Raw genomic sequence first — 27,871 nt, 5'->3', positions numbered from 1 at the left:
TTGTGCAGTAAATTAGTCAGAATCCAATAAAGCATCTGTGGCGCATGATAAAGATGGAAATTTGCAGCATGAAAATGCTGGTAACAAATGAAATGATTCAGCTTATATTATTTGTATTATGGAATCATACTGCAGAGAAAAAACAATGAGGCGATACTGACTTATAAGTGAAATTGTTATACTGTGACGAGAAGTGCATTGTTTTACTTAGGAAAGTGCGCAGTTACATTGAGGTAGTTGCTCCGTCTGCTTATACTTGTCTTTAACTTCTTCCTGTAGGATCTGGAATTTGTTCTGAAGCAATGGCCTCGGCTGTGGAGAATGGATCTTACTGGAAATCCAATCTGCCAGAAGCCAAAATATAGAGATAAAGTTATCATCATCTCAAAGGCTCTAGGTAAATGTAGATATTGTTTACAAGAAAGCTTTAAATGATAGAAAATTAATATGGTTAATAACATATTAAGATATTTAGATGTATTTGATTTTTCTACCTTCAATGACCATACAGTTTTCTCTTTTTACGCTTTTGTTTTTTCCTCCCCTTCTTCCAAGAGCCATAACTTTTTTTTTTTTTTTTAATTTTCCATCGACAGTTTTGTGTGAGGACTTTTTTTTGTGGGACAAGTTGCATTTTTGAATGATATCATTCATCTTTTTTATATTGTGCTGAAAAACACTAAAAAAATTCCAAGTGGGGTGAATTGGGTAAAATGTAATGCCGCCATTGTTTTGGGGGTTTTGTTTTTACCTGCCAGTATAAGTCTTCAGGTTAGTATGATTATGGCGAAGCTGAGCTTATCATATTGTGATAGTTAAAATAATAATTCAGAACTTTAAAAAAAAAAAGTGCATTTGTGTCATCTTCTTATTTCTGCGCTGATATGACAATTATTTTTTACACTATTTGAGGTATTATACGTTAATCACTTTTTATTTTTATTGCATTTTTTAGACATGTATGGTTATTGAAAAACAGCAGTTCAATTTTTAACGTGTTTTAAATTATATATTGCCATATTTAACTATTACAGACACAACATTGCCAAATATGTTTATTTCTATTTTGTTTATTTTAGAACTGGGAAAAGGGGGTTGATTAAACTTTTAAATATTTATTTTCTTAATATTTGTTAGCGATTTATTTTTTTACACCTCATTTTTATTTCTTAGTAGACTTTTTTATATACTGCAGTTCAACAATGTTGCAGTATGTAAAAAAAAAACTGCACTCTCCTATGAAGCCCAGTCACTGACAGGGCTTCTTAGGAGAACCAAAATGGCAGTAACAGGAGCCCACCTGCACCCAACGATCGCTTTGTTGGGAGGGTGGGGGGCACGACTGCAGATGCACACATTACCAACTAATGTTCAGCCGGCACAGACTTTATTATTATAATTATTATTATTATTTATTTATATATTCACAGAAAAGAAAAAATGTCTTTGGGGACCTATATTGTTAAAAAACTCACAGAAAAAAATCCCCTATGCTCAATAGATAAAAATGACCTTTTATTAATTAATTTATTAAAATCCAAAAATTGGTGCACTACACAAACCATCACCATGACAACAACATACCATAGGAAAGACCAGGGTGGTGCCTACCCCTGCATTCCACTATATCCCTCCTACCCCTAACGGGCCCTAATGAGATGGGATAAGATTGTCTTAATCATACATAACAAACCCCAATCATTTGTTTAGTCCACATTGATAAGGTGGCAGATCTCTGATTGCATCTATCCTGCCCCTACCTGTCAGCGGAGGTTGACACCCTATTTTAGTACGCCAATGGCGCCCCCGCTCCTCGACAGCTATCCTCTATCCCAGGGCTCCCCAACCTATAGCTCGGGAGCCACATGTGGCTTGCGGCCCCATGAATTGTGGCTCACGACTGTCTGCCAGCTTGATGCTGAGTAGATTACACAAGAAGGCTTGGCTGAGTAGATTACACAAGAAGGAAAACACACAGCAAGTCAGCAGGATCTAGGAGCATGAAACAACCTACATGGTGAGCTGCAGCATGTGCTACATGTTCACAGATTGACCAGAAGAAGAATCAAATTTCACCTGTCAGAAGTGTAGACTAGTGGCCCTTTTAGAAGAAAAGGTGCGGGGTCTGGAAGAAAGAATAGCAACTTTGAAACTCATCAAAGAGAATGAAGACTTTCTAGACAGAACAGAAGCATCTCTACTGGTCACAGAAGGTGAAAAAAGTGTCAGAGAACCTCCAAAAGCAGATGAGTGGAAGCATGTGACCAAAAGAAGCAAGAAGACCATGGAGAAATCACCAACCACACAACTGAAGAACCGATATCAAATCTTTGTAGAGGATGAAGATGGCACACCTAAGGATGAAGCAATACCAGCAAGCAAAAAAGAAAAGGGCACACAGCAACAAGTGACAGCAAAAAGTACAGCCAAGAAGCAACGAAGAGTGGTGGTGGTGGGAGACTCACTACTGAGAGGCACAGAAGCAGCCATCTGCAGACCGGACATAACTGCAAGAGAAGTATGCTGCCTTCCAGGTGCGATGATCAAGGATGTGACCGATAGGATACCAAAGCTCTTCAGCTCCAAGGACGTCCACCCATTTCTTCTGATACATGTTGGCACCAATGACACGGCAAGGAAGGACCTACCGACAATCTGCAAAGACTTTGAAGAGTTGGGGAAGAAAGTAAAGGAACTGGATGCACAGGTAGTTTTTTCTTCTATCCTTCCAGTAGACGGGCATGGCACCAGGAGATGGAACAGGATCCTTGATGCAAACAACTGGCTAAGACGATGGTGCAGACAACAAGGATTCGGATTCCTGGACCACGGTGTGAATTACTGGTACGATGGACTCCTCGCCAGAGACGGACTACACCTCAACAAACCTGGGAAACACACATTCGCCAGAAGACTCGCTACACTCATAAGGAGGGCGTTAAACTAGAAGAAGAGGGGACGGGAAGAAAAACATTAGACTTGAACAAAGAAAACCCAGGAAAACATACTCAGATGGGAGGTAAGAACATTTCTAAAACAATCCACAGCGAGGAGATTGGAACAAAACAAAATCCTCTAAACTGCATGCTCGCAAACGCCAGAAGCCTGACAAACAAGATGGAAGAACTAGAAGCAGAAATATCTACAGGTAACTTTGACATAGTGGGAATAACCGAGACATGGTTAGATGAAAGCTATGACTGGGCAGTTAACTTACAGGGTTACAGTCTGTTTAGAAAGGATCGTAAAAATCGGAGAGGAGGAGGGGTTTGTCTCTATGTAAAGTCTTGTCTAAAGTCCACTTTAAGGGAGGATATTAGCGAAGGAAATGAGGATGTCGAGTCCATATGGGTTGAAATTCATGGAGGGAAAAATGGTAACAAAATTCTCATTGGGGTCTGTTACCCCCAAATATAACAGAAACCATGGAAAGTCTACTTCTAAAGCAGATAGATGAAGCTGCAACCCATAATGAGGTCCTGGTTATGGGGGACTTTAACTACCCGGATATTAACTGGGAAACAGAAACCTGTGAAACCCATAAAGGCAACAGGTTTCTGCTAATAACCAAGAAAAATTATCTTTCACAATTGGTGCAGAATCCAACCAGAGGAGCAGCACTTTTAGACCTAATACTATCTAATAGACCTGACAGAATAACAAATCTGCAGGTGGTCGGGCATCTAGGAAATAGCGACCACAATATTGTGCAGTTTCACCTGTCTTTCACTAGGGGGACTTGTCAGGGAGTCACAAAAACACTGAACTTTAGGAAGGCAAAGTTTGACCAGCTTAGAGATGCCCTTAATCTGGTAGACTGGGACAATATCCTCAGAAATAAGAATACAGATAATAAATGGGAAATGTTTAAGAACATCCTAAATAGGCAGTGTAAGCGGTTTATACCTTGTGGGAATAAAAGGACTAGAAATAGGAAAAACCCAATGTGGCTAAACAAAGAAGTAAGACAGGCAATTAACAGTAAAAAGAAAGCATTTGCACTACTAAAGCAGGATGGCACCATTGAAGCTCTAAAAAACTATAGGGAGAAAAATACTTTATCTAAAAAACTAATTAAAGCTGCCAAAAAGGAAACAGAGAAGCACATTGCTAAGGAGAGTAAAACTAATCCCAAACTGTTCTTCAACTATATCAATAGTAAAAGAATAAAAACTGAAAATGTAGGCCCCTTAAAAAATAGTGAGGAAAGAATGGTTGTAGATGACGAGGAAAAAGCTAACATATTAAACACCTTCTTCTCCACGGTATTCACGGTGGAAAATGAAATGCTAGGTGAAATCCCAAGAAACAATGAAAACCCTATATTAAGGGTCACCAATCTAACCCAAGAAGAGGTGCGAAACCGGCTAAATAAGATTAAAATAGATAAATCTCCGGGTCCGGATGGCATACACCCACGAGTACTAAGAGAACTAAGTAATGTAATAGATAAACCATTATTTCTTTATTTTTAGGGACTCTATAGCGACAGGGTCTGTTCCGCAGGACTGGCGCATAGCAAATGTGGTGCCAATATTCAAAAAGGGCTCTAAAAGTGAACCTGGAAATTATAGGCCAGTACGTCTAACCTCTATTGTTGGTAAAATATTTGAAGGGTTTCTGAGGGATGTTATTCTGGATTATCTCAATGAGAATAACTGTTTAACTCCATATCAGCATGGGTTTATGAGAAATCGCTCCTGTCAAACCAATCTAATCAGTTTTTATGAAGAGGTAAGCTATAGGCTGGACCACGGTGAGTCATTGGACGTGGTATATCTCGATTTTTCCAAAGCGTTTGATACCGTGCCGCACAAGAGGTTGGTACACAAAATGAGAATGCTTGGTCTGGGGGAAAATGTGTGTAAATGGGTTAGTAACTGGCTTAGTGATAGAAAGCAGAGGGTGGTTATAAATGGTATAGTCTCTAACTGGGTCGCTGTGACCAGTGGGGTACCGCAGGGGTCAGTATTGGGACCTGTTCTCTTCAACATATTCATTAATGATCTGGTAGAAGGTTTACACAGTAAAATATCGATATTTGCAGATGATACAAAACTATGTAAAACAGTTAATACAAGAGAAGATAGTATTCTGCTACAGATGATCTGGATAAGTTGGAAACTTGGGCTGAAAGGTGGCAGATGAGGTTTAACAATGATAAATGTAAGGTTATACACATGGGAAGAAGGAATCAATATCACCATTACACACTGAATGGGAAACCACTGGGTAAATCTGACAGGGAGAAGGACTTGGGGATCCTAGTTAATGATAAACTTACCTGGAGCAGCCAGTGCCAGGCAGCAGCTGCCAAGGCAAACAGGATCATGGGGTGCATTAAGAGGTCTGGATACACATGATGAGAGCATTATACTGCCTCTGTACAAATCCCTAGTTAGACCGCACATGGAGTACTGTGTCCAGTTTTGGGCACCGGTGCTCACGAAGGATATAATGGAACTAGAGAAAGTACAAAGGAGGGCAACAAAATTAATAAAGGGGATGGGAGAACTACAATACCCAGATAGATTAGCGAAATTAGGATTATTTAGTCTAGAAAAAAGACGACTGAGGGGCGATCTAATAACCATGTATAAGTATATAAGGGGACAATACAAATATCTCGCTGAGGATCTGTTTATACCAAGGAAGGTGACGGGCACAAGGGGGCATTCTTTGCGTCTGGAGGAGAGAAGGTTTTTCCACCAACATAGAAGAGGATTCTTTACTGTTAGGGCAGTGAGAATCTGGAATTGCTTGCCTGAGGAGGTGGTGATGGCGAACTCAGTCGAGGGGTTCAAGAGAGGCCTGGATGTCTTCCTGGAGCAGAACAATATTGTATCATACAATTATTAGGTTCTGTAGAAGGACGTAGATCTGGGGATTTATTATGATGGAATATAGGCTGAACTGGATGGACAAATGTCTTTTTTCAGCCTTACTAACTATCTTACTATGTTACTATGTTACTATTATGCATTAGGTCCAGGTCTATCAAACAGGTATGAAGACCACATCTCAAAATGGTAAATTCTGTGAGTAGCCCTGCACAGAATTGTATATCTGGATGCACATTTACTGGTCTTGGGGGTTTAGGGATGTTTTAGGTATGGTACGCTGGAGGTTTGTACAACCTGTTAGAGGAGGTGCTCAAAGCTGGATATGACAGTGTGATGGGAGAATACTGAATGGGGGTATTGTGGGAACCCCTGGATCTCAGTGTACTGCTCTGGAGTGATTTCTGTGGAAAAGCTTTGGTTATCATTATACCTGTAATGGGGGCTTTGGTTGACACTACTTTGAAGGGGGTGGGAGCTGGATGTGGCTCGCGACCCTCTCTCAGTGCTGAATGTGGCTCGCGACCCTCTCTCTAAGCTGAATGTGGCTCTCAAGGTCAGCAAGGTTGGGGACCACTGCTCTATCCTGTCCCTTATCAGGCGGTTGAGGGCAAAAAATATATTAAGGTGCTATAGTGCTTTGAGGTGTAAAAAAAGTGCTCCTCAGGATTACTTATGTATATGTATGTCCGGATCCCATTAACATGATACTCATTCACAGTGCATATACACAAGACACAGTGTGATTTGATAATACATAATTTTGGATACCGGATCCAGTCTTACATATAACCAGATCCCCTTGATATACTACTCATTTCCAATGCATATATACAAGACAAAATACTAATTGGTGATTTGATGATACATAACCTAAAACCAATCAGCATATCAACTGTTGAAATACCGGACAACTCCCTTGGAAACACAAAATGTCTGTCACCTATATACTCAAGTATATCCTATCCCTTGTACACTCGACGCTTTTCCCCTCAATAAATACATGAGGTTCATCAAGAGCAAAAAAAATTGCCAATGGGTTACTTAGCTTCTCATACTTGATAGGTTCTAGCTGATACAATCCTCAGCATCTCAGGGCAGGTCCCCTCTTGATATGATGCCTCGGGGCTGAGGATTGTATCGGCTAGAACCTATCAACTACGAGAAGCTAAGTAACCCTTTGGCAATTTTTTTTGCTCCTGATGAACCTCATGTATTTGAGGGGAAACGCATCGAGTGTACAAGGGATATACTTATGAGTATATAGGTGACAGACATTTTGTGTTTCCAAGGGATTTGTCCAGTATTTCAACAGTTGATATGCTGATTGGTTTTAGGTTATGTATCATCAAATCACCAATTAGTATTTTGTCTTGTATATATGCATTGGAAATGAGTAGTATATCAAGGGGATCTGGTTATATGTAAGACTGGATCCGGTATCCGAAATTATTATTATCAAATCATACTGTGTCTTGTGTATATGCACTGTGAATGAGTATCATGTTAAGGGGATCCGGACATACATATACATAAGTAATCCTGAGGAGCACTTTTTTACACCTCAAAGCACTAAAGCACCTTAATATATTTTTTGCCCTCAACCGCTTGAAAAGGGACAGGATAGAGGATAGCCGTCGAGGAGCGGGGGCGCCATTGGTGTACTAAAATAGGGTGTCAACCTCCGCTGATAGGTAGGGGCAGGATAGATGCAATCAGAGATCTGCCACCTTATCAATGTGGTCTAAACAAATGATTGGGGTTAATAATAATAATAATAATCTTTATTTTTATATAGCACTAACATATTCCGCAGCGCTTTACAGTTTTGCACACATTATCATCGCTGTCCCATTGGGGCTCACAATCTAAATTCCCTATTAGTATGTCTTTGGAGTTTGTTATGTATGATTAATACAATCTTATCCCATCTCATTAGGGCCCGTTAGGGTTAGGAGGGACAGACAATGGTGAGCGGGGGCGCCACTTGCGCAGGTGTTAGGGTGCCAACCTCTGCTGGCAGGTAGGGTGCATATAGTGGAGTGCAGGGGTGGGCACCACCCTGGTCTTTCCTATGGTATGTTGCTGTCATGGTGATGGTTTGTGTAGTGCACCAATTTTTGGATTTTAATAAATTAATTAATAAAAGGTAATTTTTATCTATTGAGCACAGGGGATTTTTTCTATTTATTTATATAGCACCATTAATTCCATGGTGCTGTACATGAGACGGGGTTACATCAAAATACAAATATCACTTAGAGTAAACAAACTAACAGTGACAGACTGATACATTGGGAAGAGGACCCTTCCCTTGCGGGCTTACATTCTACAGAATTATGGGGAAGGAGACAGTAGGTCGAGGGTTGCAGTAGCTCCGATGGTGTTGAGGTAGCCGTGTGGTCATTACAGGCTGTAAGCTTCTTTGAAGAGGTGGGTTTTCAGGTTTCTTTTGAAGAATCCAAATGTGGTGGATAACCGGACGTGTTGGGGCACAGAAGTTCAGAGGATGGGGGATATTCGGGAGAAGTCTTGGAAGCGATTGGGTGAGGAGCGAATGAGCGTGGAGGAGGGAAGGAGGTCTTGGGAGGACCGGAGATTACATGATGGAAGATATTAAGAGATTAGTTCGGAAATGTATGGAGGAGAAAGGTTATGGATGGCTTTGTAGGTCAGTGTTAGAAGTTTAAACTGGATATGCTGGGAAATTGGGAGCCAGTGAAGGGATTTGCAAAGAGGGGAAGCAGGAGTGTAGCGAGGAGAGAGATTAGTCGGGCAACAGAGTTAAGGATGGACTGGAGGGGTGCGAGAGTGTTAGCAGTGAGGTCACAGAGGAGTATGTTGCAGTAGTCGAGGTGGGAGATGATTAGGGCATGCACAAGCATTTTGGTAGAGTGAGGGTTGAGAAAAGGACGGATTCTGGAAATATGTTTGAGCTGGAGTTCGACAGGAGGTGGCGAGAGCTTGGATGTGCGGTTTGAAGGACAGGGCAGAGTCCAGCGTTACTCCGAGGCAGCGGATTTTGAGGGGGGGGGGGTGGAAAGTGTGATTTCATTTATTTTGATAGATAGATTAGGTAGGGAAGATATGCGATATGGAGGAAATAGGCCTCCATAGAAAGGGTGAATATTCATTACCTTAATGAGTGGGGGACACGTGATTTTTCAGCTGGAAGACTGTCACTGGAAGGAGATGCAGCGAGGGATCGCAGGGAAGGTATGTAGGCTGCTCTAACTGTGCGTGCTATAAGAGAAATGAATATTCACTGCCAGCGCAGTGAATATTCATTTTTGTTTAGCAGAGGGCACAGTTGCAGCTGCCAGCTCCTGCCTCCTGTCCCCCTCCCCCTCTGTCTTTCTGGGACAATGAATCCTGTATAAGCCGAGGGGGCGTTTTCAGCACACAAAAAATGTGCTGAAAAACTCGGCTTATACACCAGTATATTCAGTATTTGATTTTATAAGCAATTACGTACATTATAGTACAAACATAATAATAAAACAGTTTAACCATTAAAGTTTATATAGTCCTATACCTGCCAAGGTAATCCATGCCAAACAAAGTTATCAATTTTATTCAAATGAAGAAATTCCCAAACATAAATAAATACAGGGATTATACCAAAACTAGTATTGGTTGTATGTTCACTAACAACATGCTTACGAACAGAAAATAATTGATATCTATATCTCCTCAACATACAATATTTAAAAAGCCGAAATAGCCAAACTGTCTAGTACAGTTATTCTGAGTAGGTCCACAGATGCCACCTCAAGGGTGACCAGCCACCGTTCCCATATATTTATAAACTTTTTTTTTTAATTGAGTTCTTTTTAATGTACCATATATAGTCATGTATAAGCCAAGGCACCTAATTTTGCCATGAAAAACTGGGAAACTTATTGACTCGAGTATAAGCTGGGTATGCATTATCCCCTAATCCCTATTCTGGTATGCATGGTTCTTCATCCTCATCCTTGTGTGCTTGGTTCCTTATTCCCATCCTTGTAGGCATGGCTCCTTATCCCCATCTTTTTATGCATGGCTCCTTATTCCCATCGTTGTCTGCATGGTTCTTCATCCCCATCCTTGTATGGCCCCCCCATGAGAAAAGCCTAAAAAAACAATCTACTTACCTTCCCTGCGCGCCCTCGCAGCATTTTGTTCCAGTGCCAGCAGCTTCTGCAGCCGAGTGATCACGTGTCTCCGCTCATAAGGTAATGAATATTCACCTCTCTCCACGCCTATAGGAGTGGAGAGAGGTGAATATTCAATACCTTAATGAGTGGGCACCTGTGATAGCTGGCAGCTGCTTTGAAAACGGCGACTTCTGCTGACACTGTGCTCGCGCTTCAAGAGAAATGAATGTTCACTGCAAGTGCAGTGAATATTAATTTCTTTTTAGCAGCAGGCACAGGCTTTAGCCGCAGCTGCCGGCTCCTGCCTCCCCCGCTGTCTCCTGGGACAATGACTCGTGTATAAGCCGAGGGGGGCATTTTCAGCACAAAAATATGTGCTGAAAAACTCAGCTTATACAGGAGCATATACGGTATGTACCTCTCTCCAGTCATATGGTATTATTAATTTTACCTTTCAATTTCTCCAATGTTGGGTTATTACAGTCTAGCTAGTGCAATGTTAACAATTTCCTGGCCAGTAACCATATTCTCAGAATGGCAGTAGTCACAGGGGATCTTAAATCTACCACCAACCCTAGAAGGTGCAGTATGCACACCCTAGGATCAAGTTGTATGTGTATCCTGAATACTCGTTTAATCAGGGCGGTCACCCCCACCCAGTAGTGGCCTATATGAACTCATTCGCATAGCATATGCATCAGATCGGCCCCATCCATACCACATCTCTAGACATGAGTCTTCAGTCTGAGCCCCAATTTTAAACAATATATTAGGTGTCTTATATACCCTGTGGATAAGGAAAATTTGGGACATTCTCTGGGACTCGGATAAAGATACTATAGGTGTTGTTTCTAGTATTTCATTCCATTGTCCTTCAGATATGGGGCCAACATCCTCTTCCCACATTGATCTGACCAACATGGGATGCTTATCTAGATATAACAGTAATAATATCCTGTAAATGGAGGAAATAAGGCCCTTTGTATTAGATGCTGTAGCAATTAAACCTAAGATATAGTGATTAGTGATAGCTACCTTAGTATTCTTAATTTGTGTCTGGAAGGCATGACGAGCTGCAAACACTGATAGAAGGTTCTATGTGGAATGCCAAACGCAGAGCAAATCTGATCAAAACTTTGGATTGATCCATCACGTATTACTTGGGTCAATAGCAAAATCCCTCTGCGATCCCATTCACAGAAGCCCTCTAGTTTAGCTATTTCGCTTAGTTTAGAATTGTGCCACAAAGGGGAATAGTTGGTAAATCTTTTGATATGGAGAATGTCCTTGCCCCTATCCCAGATTTTATAAATCAAATTTAGAGTGTGAACCTATTGCATTTCTAAGTGTTTTCTATGTAAGGCAAATAAACTAGGGTACAGTAATTTCTAATTGGGCCTCTGGAAATGTTGAAACACATGCTGGTACATATTTGCATTTAGACGTCTTTATCTGTTTACAAGTCCTTACTCATGATCATGATGAATATGTATGACTGCTAAGTCACATCATACACTGTATCTCTTCACAATAGAAATTCTGGATGGTAGAGAAATCAAGGAAATGGCCCGGCAGTTCTTACTGAACTGGAAAGCTTCAAAAGATGCCAGGAAGAAAAGCAGAGAAGAGGATATGGCTGGTCTATTGGAGTTTCAGCATATGTGTAAGTCATGTCATAGTAATTAGCTCATGATAGTAATGGATATCTGTACTTATATGTAAAATTGTGGTATAGTTACGGCCCAAAACATCTGCGTGTCTCTGCGCTTTGGTTAGTTGTGAGATTAAAGGTACCTTCACACTGAGCAACTTTCCAACGAGAACGACAGCGATCCGTGACGTTGCAGCGTCCTGGATAGCGATCTCGTTGTGTTTGACACGCAGCAGCGATCTGGATCCCGCTGTGCCATCGCTGGTCGGAGCTAGAAGTCCAGAACTTTATTTCGTCGCCAGGTCAGCGTGATTCGTCATGTTTAACAGCAAAAGCAACGATGCCTGCAATGGTTTTTCATGGAGCTAACAACCAGCGAGAATGATAAGTACGTTACTGGATCGCTCCTGCAACATTCAGCTGTTGCCGGTGTTTGACGTCTCCTAGCGACCTAAACAGCGACGCTGCAGCGATCGGCTCATTGTCTATATCGCTGCAGCGTCGCTTAATGTGACGCTACCTTAAGAAACACTGTAATTCCCCCACTGATTTAACCCTTATATAGAAGTATCTTTCTAAATACCTCGAATTGTCCACTCTGCCTGTGAGTGGCGCTATCGCTGACCGCTCACTTGGCATCGCGTGACCCCGTCTACAGCCTCCGCTGACTTCTGCTGATGTCACGTCAAGTGCCATAATCTTTTGCTTCACACGGGCATACTTCTATAAAAGGGTTAAATTGATGGGGGAATTATAGTATTTCTTAATCTCACAAATGGCGCAATAATTTTAATTGAAGTAAACTACAAAGTGGTTTGATTTTTAAAAATGGATTTTATTAGGTAATTTTAGTAAAAGGATAATTCCCACAAGCGGATGTAGTGTGGGGGCACACGCATGACCTCTGCTTCTCTTATCTTATCAGACTGCCAAGTGTTGTACACTGTTTTTTTCTAGCAGCCCCAAAGGCAATGAATGGAGCAGAGGTTGAGCATGCCCATCTCCTCTGCATTCAGACTTGGCTCTGCATCCTCTATGGATATGAAATGACTTTTCTGACTTTTCTATTGTGGGACTATGTCAGGGATGGGGAATTTTTTTTTTTGTCTCCCAAGGGCCATTTGTATATTTTTATCATCCATGGGGGCCATACAAATCATGATAACTTTGCCCACAAAGTACGGTATGTCCTGACGCTGGTACTGGTGTCAGGATGTAAACTTTCATTGCACGTACCTGAACACTGGTTCAGTAGTGAACACGGCATGTGTGTGCTCACAGAACAAGAAGAAATTAATGGGCCGACATTAATTGGGCTAACAAAAAATGCTGCCGGCCCAAGCACTGCGGTCCCCGGAAATCTGCCCGGGGTCCAGATAAAGATCATTGAGTGCCATAAATGGCCCGTGGGCCTGAGGTTCCCCACCCCGGACTATGCCTTTAATGAAAGAACGCCTGAGAGAACCTTTCATCAAATGTTACATGTTGAACTAGGCACACAATGTAATAGTGGAATAAAAGATTTGAGTTTTTTCTTAATTTTGCCTCTCAGTTGCGGAGGTATTAGCAATGAAAGTATTTGGCACTTAATGAGTTATCTTTATTTAAGTCCGCTTGAGTGTTATCATTGGTGATGTGTGCTTCTTCTCCCTGCATGACTTACTATGTTAACTTTATTAATATTATAACTCGTTAGGTGTTAAATTCTTGATTGCTTATATCTCCACATAGGAGAGGTGAAATTAAAAAATAAAAACTTTTTATTCGGCATCCACCATTACATCGTGTGTCCAGTCCAACATGAAAAGTTTGGTGAAAGGTTTTCTTTTATAGCCAAGTCCCTTTTAGTAGTCATTTTGTATGCTTCAAGTTTAGAGTTATTCCTATTTCCCATATGTAATAAACCTTACGTTTAATTTCAAGATTGTAAGTATATTCCTCGAAAATCTTTTCTTTTTATTTTTTTAATCTTTTATTTTTTATATAGCGCTAACATATTCCGCAGCGCTTTACAGTTTTGCACACATTATCATCACTGTCCCTGATTGGGCTCACAATCTAGAATCCCTATCAGTATGTCTTTGGAAAATGCTAAAATATGGCGGCAAAAACAAGCAAACAAAAGTCCACTGCACACAGAGCACTTTGGGCAAGTTCAGGAACATAATATATCCATGTAAAGTTACAAAGGTGTAAGAAATTTGTTGAAATTATTCAGTGTCCATTAACCCCTTAAGGATGCAGCCTATTTTTGTTCTCGCTTTCTCCTCCCCGTTTTCAGAGAGCGATAGGTTTTTATTTTTCCATTGCATGTAGAAAAGCCGCGGAGACACCATCACGTGTTTCTCAACGCAAGCAATAAATAGCCAGGTCTTTCACCGGGAAGGAACAACCACGGGAAGGGCAGCATCCAAAAAAAAAAACCACCTATGCCAAAACATGGTATCCATCCACAGACAGCTGTTTGTAGGAAACTGGCTATTAGGATTTGTTTTGGCATAGGTGGTTTTCCTTTTTGGATGCTGCCCTTCCCATGGTTGTTCCTTCCCAGTGAAAGACCTGGCTATTTATTGCTTGCGTTGAGAAACACGTGATGGTGTCTCCACGGCTTTTCTACATGCATTTGCATATTTCCCATAAGGGATGGGGGCAGTGTTCTGGATCACTGCGTTGAGAAACACGTGATGGTGTCTCCATGGTGTTGGATGTTTTGATCTCCCCGAGGTCATTCATCCTTATGTTTATAGTTTATTTTTCCATTGACATAGACCTATAAATGGCTGATTGATACTGTGAGAGGCAGATGCCTGCTATGTAATCTGCCTGTATCTGTCCTGTGTGCAGTGGGCTCACGCCCTGAGCCATCTCTGTAAGCCCTGACTTGCTCCATGACCTGTATATCCATCATGAGCATTAAGGGGTTAAATTGAACTACACAGCAAAGTTTAAAAGGAACCTTTCACCAGGTTTTCCCCATATAAAGTACAGCCAGCATCTGTAAGCCCTCTGTTGTAGCATTGTAGTTTGCTATACCTATCCAATCCTCTCTGCAAGGCACAACAAGTAGCTTTTACTGTACTCATAGATGGCACGGTGCGGTCCGATGGATGTCTCTGGTCTTGATCCAGCGCCTCCTCTCCTTCGCTGTCCTCCTTCCCTGCTTCATGTGGATGACAAATCCTACATCATCCGCAGTGTTCTCCATTGTGCTCCCCCTGTCAAGGGAAGAGCAAAGTACTGTAGTGCTCATGCGCAAGGAAAGGCCAAAGAGCGCCGATGAACCGTAGTTAAAGTTGGCGCATGCGCAGTAGAGTACTTTGCTTTGCCCTTGGCAGTGCAGAGAGAAGTGGTCCATTCACAATAACGTAAGGGAAGCACGGTGATGACGTGTAATCCACATGAAGGAGGACAGCCATCGTAAGAGAAGAGGAGGCTCTGGATCAAGACTAGAGATGCCCATTGGACTGGACAGTAATGTATGTAAGTATAATAAGAGCTATTCTTTGTTCCTTGCAGAGCGGATTGTGACATATATAACCATGTTGTAACAGAAGACTGAAAGATGCTGGCAGTACTTTATATAAGTTAAACCTGGTGACAAGTTCTCTTTAATCAGATTTTTTTTATTCTTTATAACAGGTGGTGTGGAACATCCTCAGCACATCTTGCCCATCCAGAATCAGAGATATGTAGAAAAAGATAAACCGAAATACTTCCTTATGGCTCCAATGCAAAATGATCACAGACAAAGTCATCTACAGAAAACAGTGGCAAAGAAAACCATTAATATTAGGGAAGACATACGGTGAGCCACCCGTTAATTAGATTTTATATTCTTACATTTTATTGTATTTTCATTATCACTATATGTGTGCACCGATGTACAGGTTGAGCAGGTGCCAATTCAGTGTGCATTGCGGCAAAAAATGTTTTCTTTGTGCCAAGGTGCGCTACACAATTTGCGTAATGTGGCCGCTCTGATGCAAGAGGAATGAAAAGCTGCACGACGCTGTGAAAAAAATCCTGATTGTACTTGGTGTTGTTTTTTCTAATTAAAAAGAGTGTCAGAAATCATCAGTAAAGAAGTCACGATCTGAACAATTTAAAAAGTTGATTCAGCTTGTTAGGCAAATAAATATGACTTCTACACAACGTTATATTTTTCAAAAGACTTGTATGGCTGCGCATGTTTTGATTATCGGATGCACCGTCGGCATGTTGCAATTTTTTTTCCCTCCTGCTGAATCGGCATGCGAAAAAAGTCGCTAATTGGCTCTGCCCCATAGTTAACATTGGCTGAGTGCTATAAAACATCGAATACCACTCGGCTGTGTTATACACTCATGTGAGCGAGCCTTTAGGCATATTCACATATCATATCTGTATGAAATTTCAGTGTTCTGTCCGATTGCTTTTTCTTTTATGTCAAACAGCACACGGATCCGTAGAATTTCATAGATCTATACACTCATCCGTGAACATCATGGTTCCAAGTGTAAGATCTTTGAGACTTTCAGCAGGTTTTCCATTGGCTTGGGGAAAAAAAACATTTATTTATTCAGTGAAAAAAAAAAAATGGACGAGAGAAAAAACGAATGGAGCATGGATGTCACATTGTAGAAGGATCATCTTTATTCTCATTTGCACAAGGAAAGACTAGAAGCAATGGGATGAAACTGATTGGGAGGAGACACAGATTAGATATTACATAAAACTTTTTGACAGTGAGGTCGGTCAATGAGTGGAACAGGCTGCTACAAGAGGTGGTGAGTTCTCCTTCCGTGGAAGTCTTCAAACAGAGGCTGGACATATATCTGGGATGATTTAGTGAATCCTTCTTTGAGCAGGGAGTTGGACCAGATGACCCAGGAGGTCCCTTCCAACTCTACCATTCTATGATTCTATCATAACTAGCAGGATACCTGAGAAAAAGACAGTCCATTTCTCCATCGTCTCATTGGGGGACACAGGACTGTGGGGTGTATGCTATTGCCGCCAGGAGGCTGACACTAAGTAGACAAAAAAAAAGTTAGCTCCTCCTCCATAGTATACATCTTGACACTGGCCCTGACAGCTCCAGTTTATGCTTAGTGTCCGTAGGAGGCACATCTCTGGGTTTTCCCAGATACATTCTACCTTGAGGATAAGATAGGGGCGACGGACCTTTTTGAAGGGGTCCGATCTCCCCAAACCAACAACGGGCGAGCACGTGTGAGTGTCGCCTCCACGTATCCTTTCCCGCGACGTGGGATTGTCGGACTAAAAACCTGACCACCCTGAGGTAACGAAACCCTAGGTTGTACAGGCATTCATGCATTGTCCGTGCAGCCTCCACTTCAATCACCAATGCATTGACTGCGGTGCTTAAAGGAGGCAGACAGTCCCTCTCCTCACCTTCTGAAGGGTGAAGGAGTTAGGGTGCCTGCACCGTCTTTTCCCATATGTATATATATATTTATATATATATATATATATATATATATATATATATATATATATATATATTTATATGTGGATTTACGTGTATGCCTCTTTGCTAACCTTGTGTGTTGTCAGAGGCTGCGGGGGGGGGCTCCTGCTTCAATGCGTGGTCTCAGGTGGTAAAACGCCATGCTGCACTCAGCGCGGTGCCGGTTCCAGGTTGTCTCCATAGCTAAAGCACGGGCGGAAGTCCTGCCCCTAGCAACTTTCTTCCGGCGGCCCGCTGCATCATGGTCACTGTAGTTCCCTGCAGGATCATGGGCGGAAGTTCCGCCCCTGGCAACTTTCTTCCGGCGGCACGCTGCATCATGGTCGCTGTAGTTTCCTGCAGGGTCGTGGGCGGAAGTTCCGCCCCCTTCGGCGGCGCGTACTTCCGGTTTCGCGCTCCCAGCGTTTCTAGGAGAGCGCAGGTATGGGTAAAATCAAGTCCCCTGCTTTGGCCTTTGCACAATCCTTATGGCGGCTCCTCCCCCTTTTCATGATCTTCATAAGGGAGGTTTTCTCTGCTCAGAGCTCGGTTTAGTGTGGTGCTCAGAACCGACGGGGACACAGGACTGGGGTAAGTGCTACTTCCCTCAGCCTGACAGCAGTTTTTTGTTCTAGACCCAGTAGCTCATAAGGCGTTTCATAGCAGCAATAGTCATCATGTCTAGAAGGACTAAGTCTCACACAGTCCTGTATACCTCATGCATTACTTGCCTGGCTTCTTTTCCGCATTCGCAAACTAGCCATTTCTGTGAAACTTGCAATTCCGAACGCGCTCAGGAGCCCCCGCCTGCTACCCCGCCTACTATTCTGCCGGGTATGCCTGTATCTGAGACGGCGGCATCTCCCCCTGAGTGGGTCGTATCCTTAACGCAATCTATGGCGTCTCTAACAAAGGCGGTTGAGTCCCTTCAAGCCCCTGTCAGGGACGTTCATCATCTGTTTCGGAAGATCCTCCGATTCTCAGGACCCTCCGGCCTGCAGGGGCCGTACTCCCTCTAGGCAGACGCGGGGGAAGCGTACCCATACAGCGTCTCCCGGTCCGTCGGGTGCATCTGCATCTATGAATTCCGTCTCTCGGTCTCCCTCACCTGTGGGAGTGAGTGAACATGGTTCGGACTTTGACTCGGAAGGGTCTTTTGATTTAGAAGCTCCTGATTATCAGGAATCAGTTGACAGTCTCATTGAGGCCGTTAACCAGTCTTTGGGAGTAGAGGATGTAGCCACCTTACCTTCAGGTCATAAGGTGTCTTTTAAAAGATTCAAGCAACCTCATAAGGTGTTTTCTTCTCATCCTGAGTTTGAGGATTTAGTTCAACGTCACATGGAGCTACCGGATAAACGTTTCTTAGGCCAGAAGGCCCTGGGTACTAGGTATCCTTTCGCACCCGAGATTTGTAAAAAATGGGCAGAATCTCCTTCTGTGGATCCTCCCGTGTCCCGTTTGGCCTCTAACACACTGCTGTCTCTTCCTAATGGGTCTGCTATTAAAGATCCAACTGATCGGCTCTTAGAGAGTCTAGCTCGGTCGGTGTTTGAGGCTTCAGGGTCAGCCCTCGCGCTGTCTTTTGCGGCGACATGGGTTGCCAAAGCTATGATAGCTTGGTCAGAGTCCGTCACTAAGGCTCTTCAGGATAGGGAGTTTCCTGTAAAAGTGATAGAGATGTCTAATCAGATATCCTTGGCTGGGAATTATCTGATTAATGCATCTTTGGATGCGGCAAATTGTTCAGCATTGGCAGCTGCAAATGCTATCGCTATCAGAAGGGCTCTATGGCTGAGAAATTGGCGGGCGGACTCTACTTCAAAAAAGTCCCTTACATCCCTTCCTTATCAAGGTGGCCGATTATTTGGCGCAAAGTTGGATCAACTTATATCTGATACCACAGGGGGAAAGAGTAATTTCCTTCCACAACAAAGGGTTAAGCAACCTTTTCGTCGCCAATTTCAAGCAAGGTTTAAATCCTTTCGTAACACCCGGTGGTCTGCAGCACCAAGCTCAGGTCCTCCAAGTCGGTCTAACCAAGACAGGGAGCACCAAGTCTCATATAGAGCCAATCCATTGGCAAGAATGCGATATCAACCATCAAGATCTAGGGGATCTAGATATCCTCGGTCTTCGGCTAAATGACTGGAGGCAGCCTCATGTCGCCTTCAACAGAGTAGGCGGTCGCCTACTTCTGTTCCATCAGTCCTGGCTGTCAGTCGTTTCCGACAGATGGGTGAGAGAACTGGTGGTTTCAGGGTACAAAATTCAGTTTCTCTCTCTCCGTCCAAGCCGTTTTTTTCCGTCCAGTCTTCCCAGTTCAAAATCCCGTCTAAGGGCTTTATTCAAAGCAGTCGAGTCTCTTCAGTCCAACGGGGTCATTGTTCCCGTTCCAGGGGTAGAAAGGTTCCAAGGATTCTATTCCAATCTGTTTACGGTCCCCAAAAAAGACGGGACTGTAAGACCCATTCTGGACCTAAAGTGTTTGAACAAGTTCGTCAGCACTCGTCACTTCCGTATGGAGTCGCTCCGCTCGGTTATTGCGGCTATGGAAAAGGGAGAATTCCTAGCTTCCATAGATATCCAAGATGCCTATCTGCATGTCCCCATATTTCTTCCGCATCAAAGATTTCTACGGTTTTCCATAGGCGAACATCACTTCCAATTCACAGCATTACCTTTCGGTCTCGCCTCTGCTCCCAGGGTGTTCACAAAGGTGATGGCAACAGTTGTGTCCATCCTGCACTCCCGGGGCATAGTCATTTTGCCATACTTGGACGATCTCTTGGTCAAGGGGCCAACTTTTCAAGCATGCAAAGAGAACGTCAGCATCACTTTGGACACTCTATCCCGACTAGGGTGGCTGGTCAATCTAAAAAAGTCATCTCTAGTCCCATCTCGAAAGATTTCTTTTTTAGGAATGATCTTCGATACTTCTCGGGGTCTGACTATCCTACCCCAGAACAAGGTACTCTGCCTTCGGCAGGAAGTGAAAATACTGCAGCAGCCGAGTTTTCACTCAATCCGGTTTTGCATGAGGGTCTTGGGCAGGATGGTGGCGGCCATGGAAGCAGTACCATTCGCCCAATTTCATCTTCGCCCTCTCCAGCAGGCAATTTTGTCAGCCTGGAACAGGAGTCATGCTTCTCTCAACCTCCGGTGCCATCTGTCTCCCCGGGTCAGGCAATCTCTCATATGGTGGATGAGGAGCTCCTCTCTGCGGCAGGGGAAAGCCTTTTCTCCAGTCCATTGGCTGGTAGTTTCTACAGACGCCAGTCTTCTCGGTTGGGGAGCAGTGTTTCACCAACACACAGCACAAGGTTTTTGGTCCCCAGGGGAGTCAACTCTTCCAATCAATCTGTTGGAGATAAGGGCAATTTGGCTGGCAATTTGGCTGGCGTGTCACCTGGTCCGGATCCAATCGGACAATGCCACAGCTGTGGCTTACGTAAATCATCAGGGGGGCACCCGCAGCAGGTCAGCCATGCGCGAGTTAGGGCAAATCCTCCGCTGGGCCGAGAACAACCACTCCGTGATCTCGGCAGTTTATATCCCGGGCAAGGAGAACTGGGCAGCGGACTTTCTGAGCCGTCAGGGTCTTGCGCCCGGGGAATGGTCTCTTCACACCGACGTTTTTCGGCAGATTTGCCAACGCTGGGGTATCCCGGACGTGGATCTAATGGCATCCGGGTGGAATGCCAAGGTCCCCAGGTTCGTAGCTCGTTATCGAGATCCAAGAGCTCTCACCGTAGACGCACTGGTCCTTCCTTGGAACCAGTTTCGTCTTCCATATCTGTTACCTCCTCTGGCGCTCCTCCCAAGGGGTAGTCAGGAAGATCAAGATAGAGGGAGTTCCGGCAATTCTAGTCGCCCCAGATTGGCCTCGGATGTCATGGTACGCGGACCTCGTTCAGCTGATTGCCGGGGTTCCTTGGCAGCTACCAATGCGGCCAGATCTTCTGTCGCAGGGGCCGATATTCCACCAGAACTTAGGGGCCCTGCGTTTGACGGCTTGGCCGTTGAATCTTGGATTCTGACCCAGGCCGGTTTTTCTCAAAAGGTAGCTTCCACTATGATTAATGCTCGAAAGACGGTTTCTGCGCGCATTTACCACCACACCTGGAAAGTTTTTCTCTCGTGGTGCAGGAAGAAGGGTCTTCCTCCTTTACGGTTCTCCGTTCCTAATATTTTAGCTTTTCTCCAAGCTGGTTTAGACTCAGGTCTCGCTCCAAGTACCCTTAGGAGGCAAATATCAGCCTTATCGGTTCTTTTCCAGCGCAGGATTGCTACCATTTCACAGGTCAAGACTTTTTTGCAGGGAGTCTCTCACATGGTCCCCCCTTACAGAGCCCCGCTAGAAGCTTGGGACCTTAATCTGGTGTTGAGCGCTCTTCAGGAAGCCCCATTTGAGCCCCTCCAAGAAGTTTCTTTAACGTATCTTTCTTGGAAGGTTTTCTTTTTGGTAGCCATAACCTCCATTAGGCGGGTGTCGGAATTGGCGGCCTTGTCCTGCCAGTCGCCGTTTCTGCAATTTTATCAGGATAAAGTAGTATTAAGACCAGTTCCCTCTTTTCTGCCAAAGGTAGTTTCCTCGTTTCACATCAATGAGGACATAGTCTTGCCTTCTTTTTGTCCTGATCCTTCACACCGTGTGGAAAAAGCTCTCCATACTCTGGACCTGGTGAGAGCGCTGAGAAGATATGTTTCTCGGACCGCTTCTTTTCGACAGACGGATGTCCTGTTCGTTCTTCCTGTGGGTCACAGAAAGGGATTCGCAGCCTCTAGGTCGACCTTAGCCAGATGGATACGAGCCACCATTCAGGAGGCCTACCGCATCAAGGGTGCAGCCATCCCGGCTGGGATCAGGGCACACTCTACTCGAGCGGTAGGGGCTTCCTGGGCACTTCGGCACCAAGCTTCAGCAGAACAGGTTTGCAAAGCGGCAACTTGGTCCAGCCTGCACACTTTCTCTAAGCATTATAATATCCACACTCAGGCCTCTGCTGATGCAAGTTTGGGAAGAAAAATTCTTCAGGCTGCGGTATCGCACCTATAGGCGCAAAATCCGCAAAGTGTGAACATAGCCTAAGGGTTTGTTCCAGTGAGTCTTCTTCCCACCCTGGGACTGCTTTGGGACATCCCACAGTCCTGTGTCCCCCAATGAGACGATGGAGAAACAGGGATTTTTGTGTTGCTCACCGTAAAATCCTTTTCTCCGAGTCATTCATTGGGGGACACAGCTCCCTCCCTATTTTTTCTTGTTATTTTCCTACGGGGTTGTTCAGACTGTAGTATTATTCTAGACATGTTGTCTTTGCTCTAATGCTGTTTTGTTTTCTCTATCTCCTACTGCTTGTGCACCAAACTGGAGCTGTCAGGGCCAGTGTCAAGGTGTATACTATGGAGAAGGAGCTAACTTTTTTTTTGTCTACTTAGTGTCAGCCTCCTGGCGGCAATAGCATACACAGTATAGCTAAGGCATATAATGGAATAGGCCCTGTCTATATCCTCAGGATCGAATATAATAACAGCAGTGGAGGATATCCATTATATAAAACATAACTTTTAATACATCTAGTTAAAATATGGATCCTAACAAACACAAACAGAAAAGAAAACCGTGCTCAAGTGAAACAGTACTCAAGATAAAAAATTGGAGCAGTCTTACCAATTAGACGGACAAATAAGGGAAATCCCTCAGATTGTAGGAGGAAGGTGGTACCGATTGTACTTGCCAGGTAAGAGGGTAGGGAAATAATATGTAAACCACTGTCTTCCCTGTGAACCCTCCACGAGCTCCTGTCCTGAGAAGGACAGGCCCCAAGTAGATCCTGCTATGGATACCCACCAACCAAAGAGAAAAAACAACAGAAAAAAAGAAAAGAAAAGAATGTCTATAATCTCCCAACGCGTTTCAACTCCGATGGGGGAGAATCATCAGGGGAGTTGTATGATTCACGACCAATGGGTCTGCGATAGTCCGTAAAAAATAATCAGATCTCATTCATGAGGGTCCGTGTAGAGCCTGGGTCCCGCAGTGGCAGGGAATACCCATATGAGGTTAACAGATGTCCGTTGTATCCGTAACTTGTAAGGAGTCCCTGCATACTGATCCAAGTACCTCCCCTATATAGCCCCCCTAATACGTCAGCTGTTAAGGATGATTACCCCAATGAGTGGGTTGGTAATACATACCTGGTTCAGAGCCATGTGTGTTCTTTCGCCACATGCTGGGCATTTCCGGTCGCTAGAACGCTTGTTACCGGAAGTATAGGCGCCATATTGTGCGCGTCATTTCCGCCCACCATGTTATTGTAGCCCGATGGTACTCCCTATAATCCCTCGTGCCGCCGAGCGGCATCAACACTCGATACCGGAAGTTTGGACGCCATATTGCAAGCGTCACTTCCGCCCACCATGTTATTGGAGCACAGTGCTCCCTATAGTTCATGATGACGCTGGGGAGTATCGGCCGCCACAGCACACATGACCAGTGGCTACGACACCGTATAGAGGGCATCAGTTTCGTCCATCATTTTACAGAGCACGTCACCCCCATAAACACATTGTAATACCCAACGATGGTATGGTTACGGCCACTATCTATACACCCCCGGAAATTCCAGTGCTTTGTATGATGCATAGTGCCCTCCCACCATATTCTAAGGGCACCATGCTCCCACTATTTGTTAACATTAGTGTATAGTATCTATGTCCATTGATGTACCACATAGACCTTCAGCAACCAATACAGGCACAATCTACAGGGGTATATTGCGGGAACATAGCGTTTGTCTTAATAGTTAACACTTCGAAAATACAAAAAGTATTATATGTTCTTTTGTGCTATACATTATATAGATGTACCAATAAACATCAATATAGCAACTCTATGTATCCACATATGAGTGCAAAAGAAGTCATATTGCCTGGTGATAATTGGCTACGAGGGAAGGAGGAGGGAGGGGGGAGGGGCATACGAGCAAGGAGGTATCAGTATGCAAAGCGCATTGGTTACTATATTGGTTAGGTCCTATAAACAGAACGAATTCCATACTGTAATCGGAGAAGAGAAAAACCCAAATGGGTCCCCAATCAATGCAGTCCCTGGAAATCAAAATAGAAATGAGCAGTGGCTCCATTGCTATATAATAAACACAGAAAGAATGACTGATTTTGTTTTCTTTGGCTGTTCTCGCAGCGCAGGTCCTTAGGCAGAGATGGAATATGGGGGTGAAACGGATATATGAATCACCTCCCAATATATATGTACAAAATATCTCAAAAAAAGGAGAAAGAAAGGGGGAGTAAAACTTAGCAATAACTGGTAACCCACGTATAAAAAACAAAGGCTTACAAAGAGAGGATACCCTAATAGCTGTAAAGAAAAGAAAAAGGGGGGGGGGGGGCGCAAACGAGAGAGAAAGAGGAGAGGGAAATTAGCAAGGGGAGCTTGTTACAAAAAACATCCAAAATTGATCTGATCATTAAGACCCCTGGGGTGGCAAGTATCCAGCAGTAATATCCAACTGGCTTCTTTCTGAAGCAACAGTCTGTCCAGGTCACCACCTCTAGCTGGCATATCAATTCTGTCAATTCCCATAAATCGTATGGCTCTAAGGTCTCCTCCATGCATGTTATTAACATGTTTAGCGATTGGGGTATCCCTATGATTTCGTATGTCTCCCAAATGCTCCCCTACCCTCCTCCTCAATTCTCTAATTGTTTTCCCTACATACGTGATGCCACATTGGCACAGAGCTCGATAAACAACTCCTTTGCTCTTGCAGTTCACAAATTTTTTTAGTTTGAAGGTCTCTTGTGTATTCTCGTTATAGAACTCTCCATATCACAAAAATGTCATCAATATACCTGACCCATAAATCAATATGGGCCAGGTATTGGGCGTGTACCTCAGAAAAGACGATGCACCTCAGTACCTCAGAAAAGACGGGAGTGATACCACAAATGGTCTAAGTACATCATCCAAATAAATACCAACATTCTGTCCAACACTCCCTATGCCGGACACGATGGGCCTGCCCCTCAGAGGGTCCAAACCCTTCTGGACCTTTGGTAAGGCATAAAAAGTCCGTAATCTGGAAGCAGATACATCTCTGGTCCTAAAACCATCCGACAAAGGAGGGAATGTGGTCATGATGGATACAGACAAATATAGAGATCTTTGCCTATCGCTCCTAAATGATCGTACCACATATATACGGGTGACCTCCAACCCAGTTGGTGAGTGTGTAAAAACTCTTGGGGTTATTTTAACAAAAGCGAAAGATGACATGCTCATTAGTGAAGAGGAACTATCCTTCCTTCTACCCCGCCATCCAGTGATGGCTACTTTTTATGCCTTACCAAAGGTCCATAAGGGTTTGGACCCTCTGAGGGGCAGGCCCATCGTGTCCGGCATAGGGAGTGTTGGACAGAATGTTGGTATTTATTTGGATGATGTACTTAGACCATTTGTGGTATCACTCCCGTCATACATCAGGGACACGATGGACCTGCTCCGTAAGTTGGAAGGTATTTCCCTGGAACCTGGTACATTGCTTGCAAGTATTGATGTGGAGGCCTTGTACTCCTCAATCCCACACGAACATGGGATTGGGGGTGTGCGCCATTTCATTAACACTAGGGGTTGTCAATTCAATGCCCATAACAAACTCATTCTAACCCTTTTGGAGTTCGTACTCAGTAATAACTATTTTACTTTTGACGGCAGAACCTTCCACCAGCTCAGGGGCACCGCTATGGGTAATCCCTGTGCGCCCACGTACGCCAATCTGTTCCTGGGCTGGTGGGAGGACTGCATCGTCTTTTCTGAGGTACACGCCCAATACCTGGCCCATATTGATTTATGGGTCAGGTATATTGATGACATTTTTGTGATATGGAGAGTTCTATAACGAGAATACACAAGAGACCTTCAAACTAAAAAAAATTCGTGAACTGCAAGAGCAAAGGAGTTGTTTATCGAGCTCTGTGCCAATGTGGCATCACGTATGTAGGGAAAACAATTAGAGAATTGAGGAGGAGGGTAGGGGAGCATTTGGGAGACATACGAAATCATAGGGATACCCCAATCGCTAAACATGTTAATAACATGCATGGAGGAGACCTTAAGGTACCTTCACACATAACGATATTGTTAACGATATCGTTGCTATTTGTGACGTAGCAACGATATCGTTAATGAAATCGTTATGTGTGACAGCGACCAACGATCAGGCCCCTGCTGGGAGATCGTTGGTCGCTGAATAAAGTCCAGAACTTTATTTCGTCGCTGGACTCCCTGAAGACATCGCTGGATCGGCGTGTGTGACACCGATCCAGCGATGTCTTCACTGGTAACCAGGGTAAACATCGGGTAACTAAGCGCAGGGCCGCGCTTAGTAACCCGATGTTTACCCTGGTTACCATGCTAAAAGTAAAAAAAAACAAACAGTACATACTTACCTACCGCTGTCTGTCCTCCAGCGCTGTGCTCTGCACTCCTCCTGTACTGGCTGTGAGCCGGAAAGCAGAGCGGTGACGTCACCGCTCTGCTTTCCGGCTCACAGACAGTACAGGAGGAGAGCAGAGAAGCAGAGCGCAGCGCTGGAGGACAGACGGCTGTAGGTAAGTATGTAGTGTTTGTTTTTTTTTACTTTTAGCATGGTAACCAGGGTAAACATCGGGTTATTAAGCGCGGCCCTGCGCTTAGTTACCCGATGTTTACCCTGGTTACCGGCATCGTTGGTCGCTGGAGAGCGGTCTGTGTGACAGCTCTCCAGCGACCAAACAGCGACGCTGCAGCGATCCGGATCGTTGTCGGTATCGCTGCAGCGTCGCTAAATGTGAAGGGGCCTTTAGAGCCATACGATTTATGGGAATTGACAGAATTGATATGCCAGCTAGAGGTGGTGACCTGGACAGACTGTTGCTTCAGAAAGAAGCCAGTTGGATATTTCTGCTGGATACTTGCCACCCCAGGGGTCTTAATGATCAGATCAATTTTGGATGTTTTTTGTAACAAGCTCCCCTTGCTAATTTCCCTCTCCTCTTTCTCTCTCGTTTGCGGCCCCCCCCCCCCCTTTTTCTTTTCTTTACAGCTATTAGGGTATCCTCTCTTTGTAAGCCTTTGTTTTTTATACGTGGGTTACCAGTTATTGCTAAGTTTTACTCCCCCTTTCTTTCTCCTTTTTTTGAGATATTTTGTACATATATATTGGGAGGTGATTCATATATCCGTTTCACCCCCATATTCCATCTCTGCCTAAGGACCTGCGCTGCGAGAACAGCCAAAGAAAACAAAATCAGTCATTCTTTCTGTGTTTATTATATAGCAATGGAGCCACTGCTCATTTCTATTTTGATTTCCAGGGACTGCATTGATTGGGGACCCATTTGGGTTTTTCTCTTCTCCGATTACAGTATGGAATTCGTTCTGTTTATAGGACCTAACCAATATAGTAACCAATGCGCTTTGCATACTGATACCTCCTTGCTCGTATGCCCCTCCCCCCCTCCCCCCTCCTTCCCTCGTAGCCAATTATCACCAGGCAATATGACTTCTTTTGCACTCATATGTGGATACATAGAGTTGCTATATTGATGTTTATTGGTACATCTATATAATGTATAGCACAAAAGAACATATAATACTTTTTGTATATTCGAAGTGTTAACTATTAAGACAAACGCTATGTGCCCGCAATATACCCCTGTAGATTGTGCCTGTATTGGTTGCTGAAAGTCTATGTGGTACATCAATGGACATAGATACTATACACTAATG

The 27,871-nt window shown here is 43.9% G+C and overlaps 1 protein-coding gene across 1 annotated transcript in view; it reads left to right on the top strand.

The window, feature by feature from the left end:
* Positions 1–27,871, top strand: part of PPP1R42 (protein phosphatase 1 regulatory subunit 42) — a 91,967-nt gene that overhangs the window by 40,603 nt on the left and 23,493 nt on the right. The window contains exons 6-8 of the mRNA XM_069731431.1: positions 280–397; positions 11,514–11,642; positions 15,270–15,435. Of these exons, the coding sequence (XP_069587532.1) occupies positions 280–397; positions 11,514–11,642; positions 15,270–15,435 (413 nt within the window). The remainder of the gene's footprint in view (positions 1–279; positions 398–11,513; positions 11,643–15,269; positions 15,436–27,871) is intronic.

This window comes from Ranitomeya imitator, chromosome 6 (genome assembly GCF_032444005.1).
Source record: "Ranitomeya imitator isolate aRanImi1 chromosome 6, aRanImi1.pri, whole genome shotgun sequence".
NCBI classification, from domain to species: Eukaryota; Metazoa; Chordata; class Amphibia; order Anura; family Dendrobatidae; genus Ranitomeya; species Ranitomeya imitator.
This window is presented reverse-complemented; position numbering and strand designations above follow the sequence as displayed.